The sequence below is a fragment of the Homalodisca vitripennis genome, chromosome 6 (genome assembly GCF_021130785.1).
Source record: "Homalodisca vitripennis isolate AUS2020 chromosome 6, UT_GWSS_2.1, whole genome shotgun sequence".
Classification (NCBI taxonomy): domain Eukaryota; kingdom Metazoa; phylum Arthropoda; class Insecta; order Hemiptera; family Cicadellidae; genus Homalodisca; species Homalodisca vitripennis.
The window spans coordinates 158,165,284-158,179,792 of NC_060212.1; the positions used below are offsets into that span (position 1 = coordinate 158,165,284).

The 14,509-nt window shown below is 35.2% G+C and overlaps 2 protein-coding genes across 3 annotated transcripts in view; one reads left to right on the plus strand and one right to left on the minus strand.

Moving 5' to 3' along the window:
* Positions 1 to 10,713, plus strand: part of LOC124365075 (juvenile hormone esterase-like) — a 28,727-nt gene extending 18,014 nt beyond the window's left edge. Inside the window, exons 3-5 of the mRNA XM_046821005.1 lie at positions 139 to 298; positions 8,233 to 8,362; positions 10,426 to 10,713. Of these exons, the coding sequence (XP_046676961.1) occupies positions 139 to 298; positions 8,233 to 8,362; positions 10,426 to 10,588 (453 nt within the window). The 3' untranslated portion in view covers positions 10,589 to 10,713. The remainder of the gene's footprint in view (positions 1 to 138; positions 299 to 8,232; positions 8,363 to 10,425) is intronic.
* Positions 10,714 to 12,380: 1,667 nt separating this feature from the next.
* The window catches only part of LOC124365078 (cholinesterase 2-like), a 35,873-nt gene continuing 33,744 nt past the window's right edge, over positions 12,381 to 14,509 (minus strand). For both annotated transcript variants that reach the window (XM_046821007.1, XM_046821008.1), the window contains exon 11: positions 12,381 to 12,624. In XM_046821007.1, the coding sequence (XP_046676963.1) occupies positions 12,462 to 12,624 (163 nt within the window). In that variant the 3' untranslated portion in view covers positions 12,381 to 12,461. The remainder of the gene's footprint in view (positions 12,625 to 14,509) is intronic.

Below are 14,509 nucleotides of genomic sequence, written 5' to 3' on the forward strand. Positions count from 1 at the left end.
AAACCATCAACACCTATGAACGTATTCAAATGTATAATTAAATTAATTTCATTAAAAAATGTCAACAAAATACTATCCCATATTATAATATTCGATAGAGTATGTAGTAAACTCTGGAAGTATTTCTTATTTTGTCAGTGCCAGAGTGACATTCAGTTCAATTTTGGAATGGAACGAACCAGAAGTTACCTGGTAGAGAAATCCACAGCTCCAGTCTACACGTATCTCTACACAGATCACTCGAGGTGCTTGTGTCAACTCCAGTATGTAGGGGAACTTTCAAAGCTCCTCTCCTCAGGTGACTGTAAATAATTACTTAATTAAATTAAGCAAATATCACAATTTTGTTTTTGCTTTAAAACTACAACAGCTTATTTGGTTTACGGCACCAATGCTGGGTTTAGATGGTATTATAATTAGGAATTACACTTTATCTTAAATTGTAATTCCACAACTTTGTTGTAAAATAGTAATAATAAAATAGGTATGATGTGGCTATGCATACTCACTACATTAAAAAAAAGAGAAGTAGTTAATGGAATGGGTTTCTAATCAAGTCTCTCCATGATTGATTAGTAAATATTGACTTTAGCTCCAGTTCGGCCTCCTCGTAGCGTATGACATACAATGATGTCACAGATTTGGAGCTAAACTCAACTTTCATACTCAATCAACTCTTCCTTCTATAGCTATGTTATAAGTAGAAAATTCTGCTGCTCCATTGTGCTTTTGGATTGTACCTAAAACGTAGTAGTGCACTCAATTGTGGAACTGATGGGACAATGAGAATACCTCTTTATTTAGACTACACTATATTTTGGAGTATTTGTGTCTTTGATGTCAAAACAATGTAAAAAAGTTATTTTAAACATCTTCGTTGATGACTTTTTTCTATCTCTTCAGACAAACATGACTCCAGATTCCAGGAGTCAATTCTGTGACAGCATCAGATATCAGATTCAGCACTAAGAGGAAGGTGAATTGGAACTAAACTCAACATTCACATGAAATAAACTCTTCCCTCCATATACATGTTATGTATTGTTTGATTTGTTTATTAGTAGTGACAAAAATGTCGGCATTCTCTTCAGCACAGTGTCCATTACAAATACCAGCTTGTTTACAATATGTTGCAAGTTAATTTCACTGTTTCAAGTTATGACTATTAGTAATAAACTTTAGAATATTCCAGATTATTTAGTAACAGATTTTATTCCCACAGTTTTGGACATCTCATAAGGTTTTAAAATGAATACCATACAAAGTTTTGAGCAATATAATGATTACAAATACATCGCAGTAATACCTGCAGACATGAAATAATTAAAGAAATGTTTACCTCAATCAAAATTGAACAGAAAATGGAAAGTCTCCACCAACCTGAGTTAGTAAAGTGATATTCAATATATTTAATTTTTTTTTAAATTTTTATTCTTCAGAGTATTAAAAACTACTTCATAGCAAGATTTTTCTATGACCAGCTTACACTTTTACATCCAAAGGGTTTTCACAGTGTACATCCTTGTATAGTGCATGCCAACAGAAAACACTGTCCTGATTGCATCGGTTTGGTTAAGTCCAAGCATACTTCATGGCAATCTCTTTACAAGGCATTGGAACACTCTCAAGAAGCTTAAGAGGTTACAGACAGATGTTATGTCTAGGGATTTGATGGAGAGTCTAAAGATCTAATCTAAAGATCTAAAGGTCACTCTGATACTTGGTCAATTTTCTTTTGTCTCACTTTGCCTTCTTCCACTCAGGCATATGACCTTCAGTCCTGTATCATCATCATCTACCTTTATCAAGCTGAAAAGTAATATAGTCATGTCCACTGCCATTATAAAAGTACAATGTCAACCCCCCCCCCGTTACTTGTTCCAACCATCCAAGATGGCGGACACTCAACAGTAACTGTGAAAGTGCTCCCATCAAAAGTGAAGTTTTTAGTGGTTTAAACCAACAAATAGCCTACTAACTACTCACCATTACAACATCAAGTAACTGTAAGTCTCTTCTAATTATAGACTTATAAGCTACACAACCAAAAGTAAAGAAACACTAGAAACACAATCAACACTACAAGCTAACCTACTTTCAAAGGCAGCAATATTTTACACATCACCATTATTACACAGAAGAAGAACTTGTATCTAACTCCAGAGTAAAATTTTCTATTTGGTGAAATATATGTCTTAAATGAACTTTATTATATCAAAAGAGATAGACACTGACCACCTGAAAGGCAATACAAGCTGTGACGTCACACTCACTGCCAGCTCACAGCTACTCAATACATTGCTTCCAACAAAACATTCCAGCTCACAGACAGACGGCCTGATGTATGTCACAATGGTGAAGCGTTGACCTTCCATACGCTAAACTGCTGACTCGCCACCCTGACCTCACACACTGGCTACTGCTTACAGTAATATTATAACAGCTGTCAATCTTCTGTTAACCTGATACCAGTAACAATAGTAAAGTAATTCTTTTGTCTACATTTTTATTTTTGCATTCATAGAATAATCCCCTTGAGAATAATATGTCATTAACTAAAAACCCTTGTGGTGTCTGTAGTATTGGGGTCAGATACTCAGGAAATTAAATGCACAGGCCTCTGTCAGCTTTGGTACCATGAGAAATGTATTAGTTTACCAAATAAACTTAATAAAATGTCTAGGTCGGATGTTAAGTCATGGATGTGTGAAAATTGCAAAACATCTAAAAAATCCATCCATCAAAGAAAACTCTTTTTTTATCCGAAAATAGCAATAAAATCTCAGACCTAGAGGGGATAAAGTCAAAATTACAGGTCCATGAAACTTTAGATGAATCTGACCTAGAAATCTCCTTAACTTTAGCAGCAGAAGCAGGAAATGCTCTACTACACGAGAATACTAAATTAGTTCATGAAGTCCAAGATTTACGTACGTGTAACTCCAAACATGAAGCCAACCTAGCTAGTATGGAAGCTTAAAGTAGAGGATCTTCTAGCTATATGAAGAACAGTACTTAAATAGAATCGAAGCTCTCCAAGGAAAATTGCAAGAGACACTTCTCCAATTGGAGAAAAGTAAACAACAGCAAGTTGAGGTGCAACAAATTTTCGAGGATCATGACCAAGCTCAGGGCCAACTGCTTATGCAATATCTAAATAAAATAAGCAATTTGGAAAAAGAAATGTCTAGATTAAGCAATGAAGCTCATCATAATCTACATGACAATGCTGATGAGAACAAAAAAACAAAAATGTTTCAAGTCTACTGAGACCCAGACCTATGACGGGACTTTTTGCACTTGACAAACACACCAATCGTCCTTGAATTAGCTCGGTTATGTAGAAGGCAAGATGAAGTGGAACTCAAGATTGACGGACTGTCAGCTCAACTCAATAACCCTAATCTTGAACCCAACAAAGACACAATAACATCATTTTCTAACCTTGCTAACTACAATCAGAAAACACAAACCAAAGGGACATAACATGAACACTAGCTACAGAAAACCTAAAAATAGTGGCAAGGGGGACAATGTTTTTAGTGTCTCTTTGCAAGTAGCAAAAAGTAAATCGTCAATCACTTCAGGGGATTCTAGCCAGTTGACAACCCCACAGGCTTCGGTATTGACGGAGGGAGTCAGTCAAACCCTGACCAAAACACTGTCCACAACATCTTTGACAGAGGACCCCAGCCAGTTGACAACCCCACAGGCTTCGGTATTGACGGAGGGAGTCAGTCAAACCCTGACCAAAAAAAACTGTCCCACAACATCTTTGACAGAGGACCCCAGCCAGTTTGACAACCCCACAGGCTTCGGTATTGACGGAGGGAGTCAGTCAAACCCTGACCAAAAAACTGTCCACAACATCTTTGACAGAGGACCCCAGCCAGTCGACAACCCCACAGGCTACACCTACTGCGTTTGCTCCAAGTAATGAAAAAGACGCCAGCATCATTGTAGGTGAGACAGATGTTCATTGTTTCAACTCTATAATTAAAACAAACAGACAAAATGATCATATTATCACATATCCTTTCAGCTGCAACCACCCTTAAATTCAAAGAAATTTTCAGAGGGCCAAACTGTAGATGACTTTTTCAATAAAAATTTAACTTTTTACAAAGAACACATGGCCAAAAACTATAACATGATACCAGCCCAAAATGTTCAAAAGAATTTTTTAGAAACAGTGACCAGGAAAAAAATCCAAATTGAAACAATTTCAAAAAACAAAAACCTTCATAAATTCTTTCCGGAAAACAAAGCAACTGGTTTAAAAAACCAACTAAGTGAACGTCCTCACAATACGAATCCCAAGAAAAATCAAAATAGAACACATGGAGGAAAAAATTGTCAAATGACAATTCTTCACCAGAATGTAGATTCATTATCAAACAAGGTAAATAGATAGATTGAGTCACATGCTTGAGAACACAAATCCTGGTCTGGTAATTCTTACTGAACACGGATTAAAAAATGAACGTCTTGAAAATACCAGAATCCCAAATTACGATCTCATTGCAGTTTTTCCAGGGACACACATAAGAAAGGAGGAGTTGCCATTTATAAGAACAATACATTTGGATATAAAATAGAACCAATCATTGCAAAACCATCAATAGAAATGGTGTGTGAAACGCAACTAGTTGCTATCTCAGAGGGACAGGAATGCACTTATGTTTTAGGAATCTACAGGCCACCTGGAGGAGATCTTGACGTAGCCCTTGACCATGTATCTGACATTTTGGACACTGTACCTGTATGGAAGTCACGTATTATAATCATGGGGGATATAAATATCGATTGTCTAAAACAAGATAGGGACAACGCAAAGCTAACTAATACTTTTGGCAGCATACAATATTCACCGTTTACACTCCCACCTACCAGAGAGACAAATACTACATCTTCATCCATAGACTGTGTATGTAGTAATTTCACTCCTCAAGAAATCAATGTCTCTACATTCACTACTGGGATATCAGATCATAAAGCACAGCTAAGCTCAATCTACACGTGTTCAGCTCCTCTGCCCATCGTAAAATTCAGAAAGAAGGCACTTAAACAAGAAAAATTTGGACCACCTAAAAGAAATTCTCCGCGATCAGGAATGGGATGAAATCATAAATACAGAAAATGTAAACACAGCGTACAAAAAACTTAATGGCATCCTCACCTCAGCAATGAACACAGCCTGCCCTTACAAAAAATCTAGATCCAAACAGAGGCATAACTTTAGAAGCATGTCAGACCCTGTTGCTAGCAGACTTAAAAAAGACACTTTCTTGAGGCTCTTGAGCAAGAAAAAATTAAGACCTGGGGTTGAGGCAAAAAGATTAAACAGCAGAAAGGAAAAAAAGCGTATGATTTGAGATTGAAATTTTGTAGAAGACAAGCAACTGCCGACTTTATTAACAATGCTGATAACAAGCCTAAAGCGATCTGGGACACATAAACAGTGAACGACAAAAAAAAATGCACGGAATCAGCAATTGAAACTGGAAGTTGACGGAAAGAAAACTCAGAATCCACTCCATATAGCAGAACACCTAAATACTTATTTCACAACTGTAGCGGAGAAGACACTGAAAGAAGCCGGTCAAAATCTTGACCTCACTGACAACCAAATAGACATAATCAACAATGTTTTCTGATTTTAAGTTTGAAATGACAAATCTAACCAAGGTTGAAAAAACTATTCTTTCACTGAAATCAAAACCCTCAGCTGGAAATTGACGATATATCATCCACTGTATTGAAATATATAGTCGAAGAAATCAGGCTTCCATTGACAAACATAATTAACAAGTCTCTTTTTACAAGGCATTTTTCCAGACGATCTTAAAGTAGCTAAGGTTATCCCGATAAATAAACAAAAGACATGCAAAGTTGCAAGTGATTATAGACCTATATCTTCTTATTCCTACGATTTTCTAAAATAATTGAAAAAAATTGTTTTAACAAGATTGATGAGACCACGTCTCTTCTAACAATCTCTTATCTGAACACCAACACAGCTTCCTACCATGGAAGAATCCACCACTACAGCCATCATAAGTTTTGTTGAAGGTGTAATAGACCAGTTGGAAGAAGGAAACTTGACCACAGCTTTGTTCTTAGATTTTTTCTAAAGCATTTGACAGTCTGGGGACATAACTTACTCATTAACAAGCTTAAGACATTGGGAATTCACAATACAGAAGAAAACTGGTTTTCAAGCTACTTGAAAAATAGAACTCAATTGGTTTGAGATCAAATATACAGTGAACAACACAACTTACCATGCAAGATCTGGTCAACTTCCTATCAGTATAGGGGTTCCTCAAGGATCCGTCCTTGGACCCAGTACTCTATATACTGTTCACTAAAGACTTACCCAATCATCTCAGTGAGTATGCAGACGATACTGCTTTGATGTTGGCAGAAAAGCAACCTGATAATTTAGACTGTAAGGCCTTCATTACTTTAAATGTAGCCAAACAATACTGTCATGTTAACAACTTGGCACTAAACGAAGGAAAAACAAAGCAAGTACTGTTTAGTAGAGCACAAAATGAAAATGTTGGACTCCCGATGTTAGAGGTGGAGAGGAAGAAACTAAGTACTTGAGAATTATTGTAGACAGTGCTCTATCTTGACACCTCAAGTTGATTTGGTCTGCAACAAATTGAGTACTGCCCTGTATGTGCTCAAAAGAGTTAGAGCTGTCACAGACCTCGCAACAGCTAAAGTTTGCTTATTTCTCACTATTTGAATCCCACATAAGATATGGACTGCTTGTTTGGGGTAGATCAACTGCAGGAAATCTGAATAGAGTCCTAATATTGCAGAAAAAGGCTGTGAGAGTGCTAGCAAGCTTGGGACCAAGAGACACTTGTAGAAGTGCCTTTAAAGACCTTGGTATCCAAACTGTTACTGACTTGTTTATCTTTCAGTCCATCATTCACATTCTCACAAGCAATTGCTGAAAGATTCATTGACATCCATACCCACAACACCAGAAACGCAGTAAATTTCAACCTTCAATCTCACAGACTTGCAATTTTTGCCAAAAAACCTTCCTATGCAGGAGCAAAATTTATCAATCTACTGCCAAGACATCTCAAAGAAGAGAAGAGGACTATTCCCATTCAGGACACGTCTCACCACCTGGCTGGCCCGACAAGACATTACTACTCCGTTGAGGAATTTTCAAATTGGAGAGATTTGACAACCTAATTATAATTACTTTTATGTATTGACACATATTCTGTACTCTACGTTCATGAATAAAGTTTGCTTTGTCTTTGACTTCGTTCTTGATCCAAATTTTTCAGTATATCTGTGGCCCTGCCAAGTAGGTCAGGGAATTAGTTTGAGTCTCCTCAGCACTGGAATGGTATCTTTGGAGCAGTCTGTGTGTCTTCTGGCTTATAACAATACACTAGGGTTCCCTTCTGAACATTTGGCTTGCCTCTGCTCTTCACTGTATTGTTGTCTGTTCTGTATTAGAATGTAATATTATGTTTTTCTTTACTCATTTACACGTTTTTTTATACTGAAAAAATGCTTTTAAAGGTGGTCTATGCGAAAACCAGTCTCAGGAGGAAGACAAGTCTAACAGGACCGGTCAGTGAGAAGCAGTTATGCAACAACTATATAGTTGACACTCATTATTGAACATGTTAAAGAAATACTCAGCTCTTCTCTCAATTTTCCACCAAAACCACTTGCATAATTTGACTTATCCTAGAATGCTTTAGGTAGACCTCAGAAGAAGAGCAGAGTTTATGGTCATGCCCACCATTCGCGGGGTATAATGCCATCATTTTGGACTGTATCTATTTTTTATGTGTTCACTTTCATACTGTTTTTTTAAGCAGGTTGTGCTCTATTAAGAACACCAGATTATGAAGCCTGGTTTTATTCATTCCTCAATTATAGGATGTATTCACCTTAAGGTTGGGTTGAAATAAATAGTATACAGCATGTCATAAAGAGGAAAAAAGAAGATTGGCAGGCTAGGCTTTCTTAAATAAAGAGGTTTTAGGTTTAGAAGGTCTTACTGCCCAGTGCACTAGATTAATATTTTTCCCATCAAGTGAACATTTTATCCTACATAATAATTACTATATGTCATAATCACAATTATGTGCACACATTTTCTTATCCGATCCAAAAAGTATTTATAGACTTCACTATTTATCTGATAGTACTCTCCTGTGTGATGTTTATTTGGGTTTGATATAGAAACATGTCATGGTGCAGACAGCTTGTTTACTATGGATTCTGGAGCCATCAAAACTCCAGACATTACTCCTGAAGGAAGAGAAGTCATTATGAAACATGTTAAAGCATGGACAAACTTTGCTACTTTTGGGTGAGTAAATAAAATAACAATAATTGCAATATATTTTAATTTTTAATTAGCAGTACCTACTATACTCATAAAAATGTAAAACGTATTTGCAACGCCACCACCTGTGGTTGGTTGCAGTTTGATCACATTTGTCATTATGGAATCATTAGTGGAGAGTTCCATAACTGTAAAACTCATGAGCCAGTGTTATTGCTTATGTTAATAAATTAAATAAGATTGCAATAAAATAACAATGAGTGAGTGTTCTGTTCAATAAATGTGTACTGTGGTTAACACTTTCACTTCGGCTGTATACTAAGGGATACAACTACAATCAATCTTATTCTGTGCCATAATTCGTCTGCAGCAGTCAACATGTACCAAATTGGACTGTTATTAAATCCAAGCAACATGTAACACAAATAAATGTAATGCATTTTAAAACAAAAACTAACAATAAGAATGTCTTGAAATGCAGTAAATTAAACCCAGTTGGTTCACATACGTTCATAGGAATGAAAATTTATAAAAACTCACACTACAGCTACACTGTAGCAGAATCTTAAAGGCGCTGGAGGCATTATTTAATGGGTAGATCATTCAAAGCACCTACTGATCAAAGGACTGTATCATTCATGTTTGGACAAAGACATGCAAGCAAAATAGAAATGATAAAATCATGTGATGGTGTTTGGACTTAGTCTTGTTTTAAGTTTGATATTGTCTATCACCCTGGGAAAAGTAATGCCCCATCTGATACTTTGTGAAGAAACTTACTGCACTCAGTGGAAAAGGTGAAATGAGTCATAAATGCCCTATGTGTTCAGAATTGAAACCAAGATTTTTCAAGCACTAAGGACAACTAATTAAGGCTAAATCACCCTTTGAAATATTGAATTTGGACATCAAGGGACTTTGCTGCTAGGATTTTCCTTCAATAGTATGTAAGTTATGTACTATAAAAACATTGTACGAGGAAATGTGTATTGATTACTCTGTTAAATTCACAGGGACATATTTTTTGACAGAAGAGAATAGCAAATACATTACACATTTATTCTTTTGTCTGTGAAAGTTTTACAGAAAAAAGGGTCATTATTGATAAAAAATATTTGGTAATAGGAGTTACTATTTTATCTTGTAATTATAGCCTCTTCTTCTCTAGCTAGCTTTCTCAGTGCTTTAATATTAAATAGCTATAACATAGGTAATGTATTTATTATAAAATTGCTATAATTTGTGATTGGATACAGGTTACACAGAGTAACAGGACTATAATTACTGACCTGGTAGGGTACAAAGCAGAGTGAAAAAATATATCCTTAATATCAATCCGATCATGAATATTCACCCTATCCCATTCATGGGAATAATATAATTAATATTTAATAGTGAAAAGTATATTCTGTTTTGTAAACTTACTGTAACTATTACAGTCCATTTAATTGTGTTAAATATTATGGTCATGGTTCATTTCATCAATCATGAAGTGAAGAACAAACTTATTCAGAATTCTGTGCTTGCATTGAGAAATAGTTCTGTATAGTTCATGAACTTATATAAGGAGACTCAGTGGGCTCAATCCCCTCCCAAAATTTTGAAAAATAATCATTAATATTCCATCCAATAGATTTTTTAAGATTGAATACGTTTATGAGGTCTAAAAGCTCAACAATTTCTCAGAATAACGTTTTAGAGCCTCTTTTATGTAGGGTAATCTGTATTTCCTAAATTACCATTATATCAGCCCTCATGAAATAATTTTTGTATATATGCTAGTGGTACCGTATAGTTGTTAATCGTGTTGAATGTTCCAATCATGTAGCTAGAACCATGAGCAACTAAGAACATTGTGGCATAAGTTGACAGTATATGCTCGTTTTCGAGACATAAATATTTCTGAATCTGACGTCAACCACATTCTCATAGTCAAAGCAAAAACATAAATAAATAAAACAGAGTTGACTACAAAAACAGTCGTTCCTTTTTTTGCTCATGGTGAAATAGTCTAATTTAAAAAATACTTTTTAAACTATGTAGATGTAAAAACCAACTGTATAAAGTACCTAATGTCAATGTTGCAGTGACCCTAATCATGAGCACTTGGGAACAGTGTGGGAGAAAGACTCTGTGGACAGCCCTTGTTTCCTGGAGATGGGAACCTCTTGGATTCTGAGGTCCGGTCTCACTCTTCCAGACAGGATTGGTTTCTGGAAGAGGCTTACAGGAAAATATTGTAAAGTGTGACTATGTTTAAAGAAGTCGTGGAAATGTTGAAGCCCTATTGCCAAATAGCCCTATTTACATCTCCTGATTTTGAAGAACATGACATTCTATACAACTCTGTACAAAATACAATGACTAAAACAAGACATTTTATTTGGTTCCATCTATACTCCTTCCTATTTGTACTCAATATAATATTAGAAATAAAAAAGTAATATTTATTATTGATCTCTAAAGGATTTCTTATTAAGTTTTAATATGTAACGCTGTTCACCAAATAATTGTCATATCCAGTAGCAGATTCATCAGGGGTCAACTTTGGATTTAGCGGTGAATGGCAATTGAACATGGCAAACCTTCGATCATCAGCTGCTACTACAATATGAAACAGGGCCAGAGCAACATGTAGTGTTAGGATGGTGTAGGTGACTTGTATCTATATTAGGCGCTTAACTGAATATATGGCAAATGTCACAGCTGCCTTTGAGGCTTGATAATGTCAGCAAATACATGAAATCTGCTTCATAATACCCTTGTACAAAACCATTATCCTACCACCTGCCTTTCATTGCCCATGGATCTTAGACTCGTCCATCCAAGTCAAGCTAGCCGCACCATTTCAAAACATATTGTAATCATTTGTTTAGCTATGTTCCGAATTTATTTGGTATTTATGTTCCATATATAACAAAAACAAAGTGCTTTGTTACCACTAACTTCACACAAGAACAACCCATTCACCAGAACAATGATTCACTAGTGATCATTTGTTTAGATTATAAAAAAATTGCTGGCATCGCTATTACTGGTGGCACCCATTCAGCAGTATACACCAAAAACTAGTAAAATAATTGGTTTAGTTACTTTTAGTGTTTGTATTGCATTCATGAGTGAAATAAAAAAATAAATTGGGCTCTGCTAGATACCTAGCAGCACTTGTTCACTCAATGATACTCATCTATTACTGGTAAAGATTACATACATGTCACATTGAAAACACATTTCAATTTTAAGAGCAATGCAATCCTCCAGTTCGTCCAGATCTTTAAGAGAAGTAATTATTAAATTAATAAAACCAATTAAAACAAATCAATTAACTAATTAAAAACTAATTACAATACAGGTAAAAGAATTACCCAAGAAAACATCAAAACTGGTCACAAAAATACATCATAAACTAGTTGAATTATCTGTTTGAGCTGTCGTCAATTATTTTGGGATGACATTGTTTTCATTCTCTACAACTCTACTTTCTCCCCCCCCCCACCCTCAGCAAGATTAGCCTAAATGCCTTCTTAGCTGTGTTAAACTGTATCTTGGTATGTGGGTTTCAAATACAACAATGGCCTAGTAGCAGCATGAAGTTAAATATATGTACCTCTGCAAATAGGTAAACTATTAAGCATTATGTTGGAGTTTATAATAGATTCTGTTGAAACTCTAGCCAATCATATAAAAAATTGGTGCTTTAATGTATATTAGCAAAATACAGGGTGAGGCAGACCACCCGTACAGTACGAGGTAGATTATTCGTAACAACTTAAACTCAACATACCTTTACATTTGAAAATTTTCCAAAAACCACCCCTACCCCCAAAAACTACCCTTTTGGGGAGTTTTAGAGATTTCAAAATAATTTCTCCAGATTCTTTGGGGTGGAAATAGGGGGGTTTAAGTTGTTACAAATAATCTACCTCGTTTGGTTAGGCCGCTATACGTACTGTACGGGTAGTCTGTCTGCCTCACCCTGTATTTAATCTCTTAGCACATCTTAAGGTTGTAATTTTGTTATTATAAATTAAATATACAAGGATAAAATGTAACATTTATATTGAGTATAAAAACATGAAACAGATTTATTAGTTCTGCTTGTTGTTTTTTCTTCATAGCATTTTCAATTGCTGTTGTATTTTTGTAGAAGTCCTTTCCAGAAATCCATTCTGTCTGTGAAAGCTGTCCCTTCCGAGAGTGTCCAGGTTGTTCCTATGTCCATGTAACAAGGATTCCTCAGGGAATCTTTTCTCCATTCCACTCCTAGGTCACTATGGTTTGGATTACTGTGAACACACATATTTGTCAACAAAATTCAAAATATAATTCTTTTCAAAATGGTTTATGCAATTTTTCAATAAAGAAAGGAAAATATTATTAAAAATTTCTGTGCTTTAAATAAAAATCCAAATCAAAATTAATAGATGGTTTATTATTAATCTTACTACCAGACCAAAACTAGAATGTTGTGAGTTGTTGTGTATGCGTGGTTACGAGATCGGAATAGATCACAACTCTATTACAAAATTAGGAGTGCAAAAACCATCAAATGTTTTGAAGAGATGGGCAGAGACCTTCCCAGAAGTGGAAAACCAAAGCCAGTTTCTAGCAATGAAATGTCAATTGTAAGAAATCCAAATATCACAACTTGTTCTGTTTGATAAATATTTCCCAAATGTCAGTATTAAAAGTTTTGCGCAATAACAAATATAAATCTTACAAAATTCAATAACTTTCTGAGGATGACTTTGATCGCTGAGTCCAATTTTGTGAGTTAATGATGAGGAATAATACAATAACATTAAATAACATTCTTTTCACAGATGAAGCGTTATTTATGCTAAATGCCAATGTAAACCAAACCAACACAACTGTCAGTATTGGTCTGATGTTAACCCTCACTGGATGAGAGAAGATACGCTGTATCCAGAAAAATTCAAAGTTTAGCTGGGTATGAAGTCAATTTGTTGGACCCTTGTTTGTTGAAGGAAACATTATTTCTGCAATGTACCTGGAAATGTTTCAACAACAGTTTATTCCAGCTGCTTGGTTAGCAATAAATAACTTAGGTGTAGTCTGGTTCCAGCAAAATGGAGCACCTCCACACTACAGTCGGGTTGTCCGCACATATACCTTTCCCAATTGCTGGATAAGTAGTGCAGGTCACCTGTGTACCACCATTAGATTACTTTGTGTGGGCCCACCTTGAAGACAATTTGTATAAATCAAAACCACAGTTCATAAATAATTATTTCAGAAACCTAACTGTGCAAGAAATTCAGAGTTTTTCAGGAATTCAACCAACTTGCCACTTTAGGATTTTACAACAGGTTAGCAGCACACTGTCAGCCCATCAACATGGGGCAGTTTGAGCATCTGTTATGAAAACACTCAGGTTACTAAGCCGAACAAGTTTTGATTTTACTAACATTTCCATTTGTAAAACTTATTTGTTTCATTTTTAAAATTAAAAAAAAAACCATTCAAATGAGTGTAGATGTTATAACTTTATTACTTATTATTTAAAAAAATATTAGGCATATTTTAAATTTGATTTAGCCAAAATTTTGTACTGGCTTGAGATAGCGACCTCTAAACTATTTATTATAAACAATTATATTGCATCTCAAACGCTTTTCAAGATATTGAGTACATACAAATCCCTTGAGAATAAATTAATATTTCAGCTGTCATAAAAAATCTAATTACATTTTCTGACTGAGCCGGAAGGACTAAATGGAGTACAAAATAAACGATTAAAACCATTAGAGCTAAAAAGATTAAAATTGAACATCAACAATCATTTGTAAATTAAAAAGTTGAATGTATTTTGTGGTGAGCTGTTTGAGTTTACATGGCCATGCCAAATTGATAAGTTCATTAATTTGGTTATAGTTGACGCATACACATACACAACGTATGGATTCTTTCCTTTCAATTCTGTTTTACTTAAGAGATAATTAAATTGATAATTCCATTGAAAAACAAAATTTACTTTACTTTTGTAATGGCACTATGCTCTGTTCTATACTATTTGTGGTAGGAGGCAGCACAACACAGAAAAAAATAAATGTTTGCATTATGTATAATCTCTACATCTGAGTTAGTATGAGGAAGCAGAGCTTCATTATAAGAATGGGTTCCTCAGTCTGCCAAAGGCTTCTTGGACGA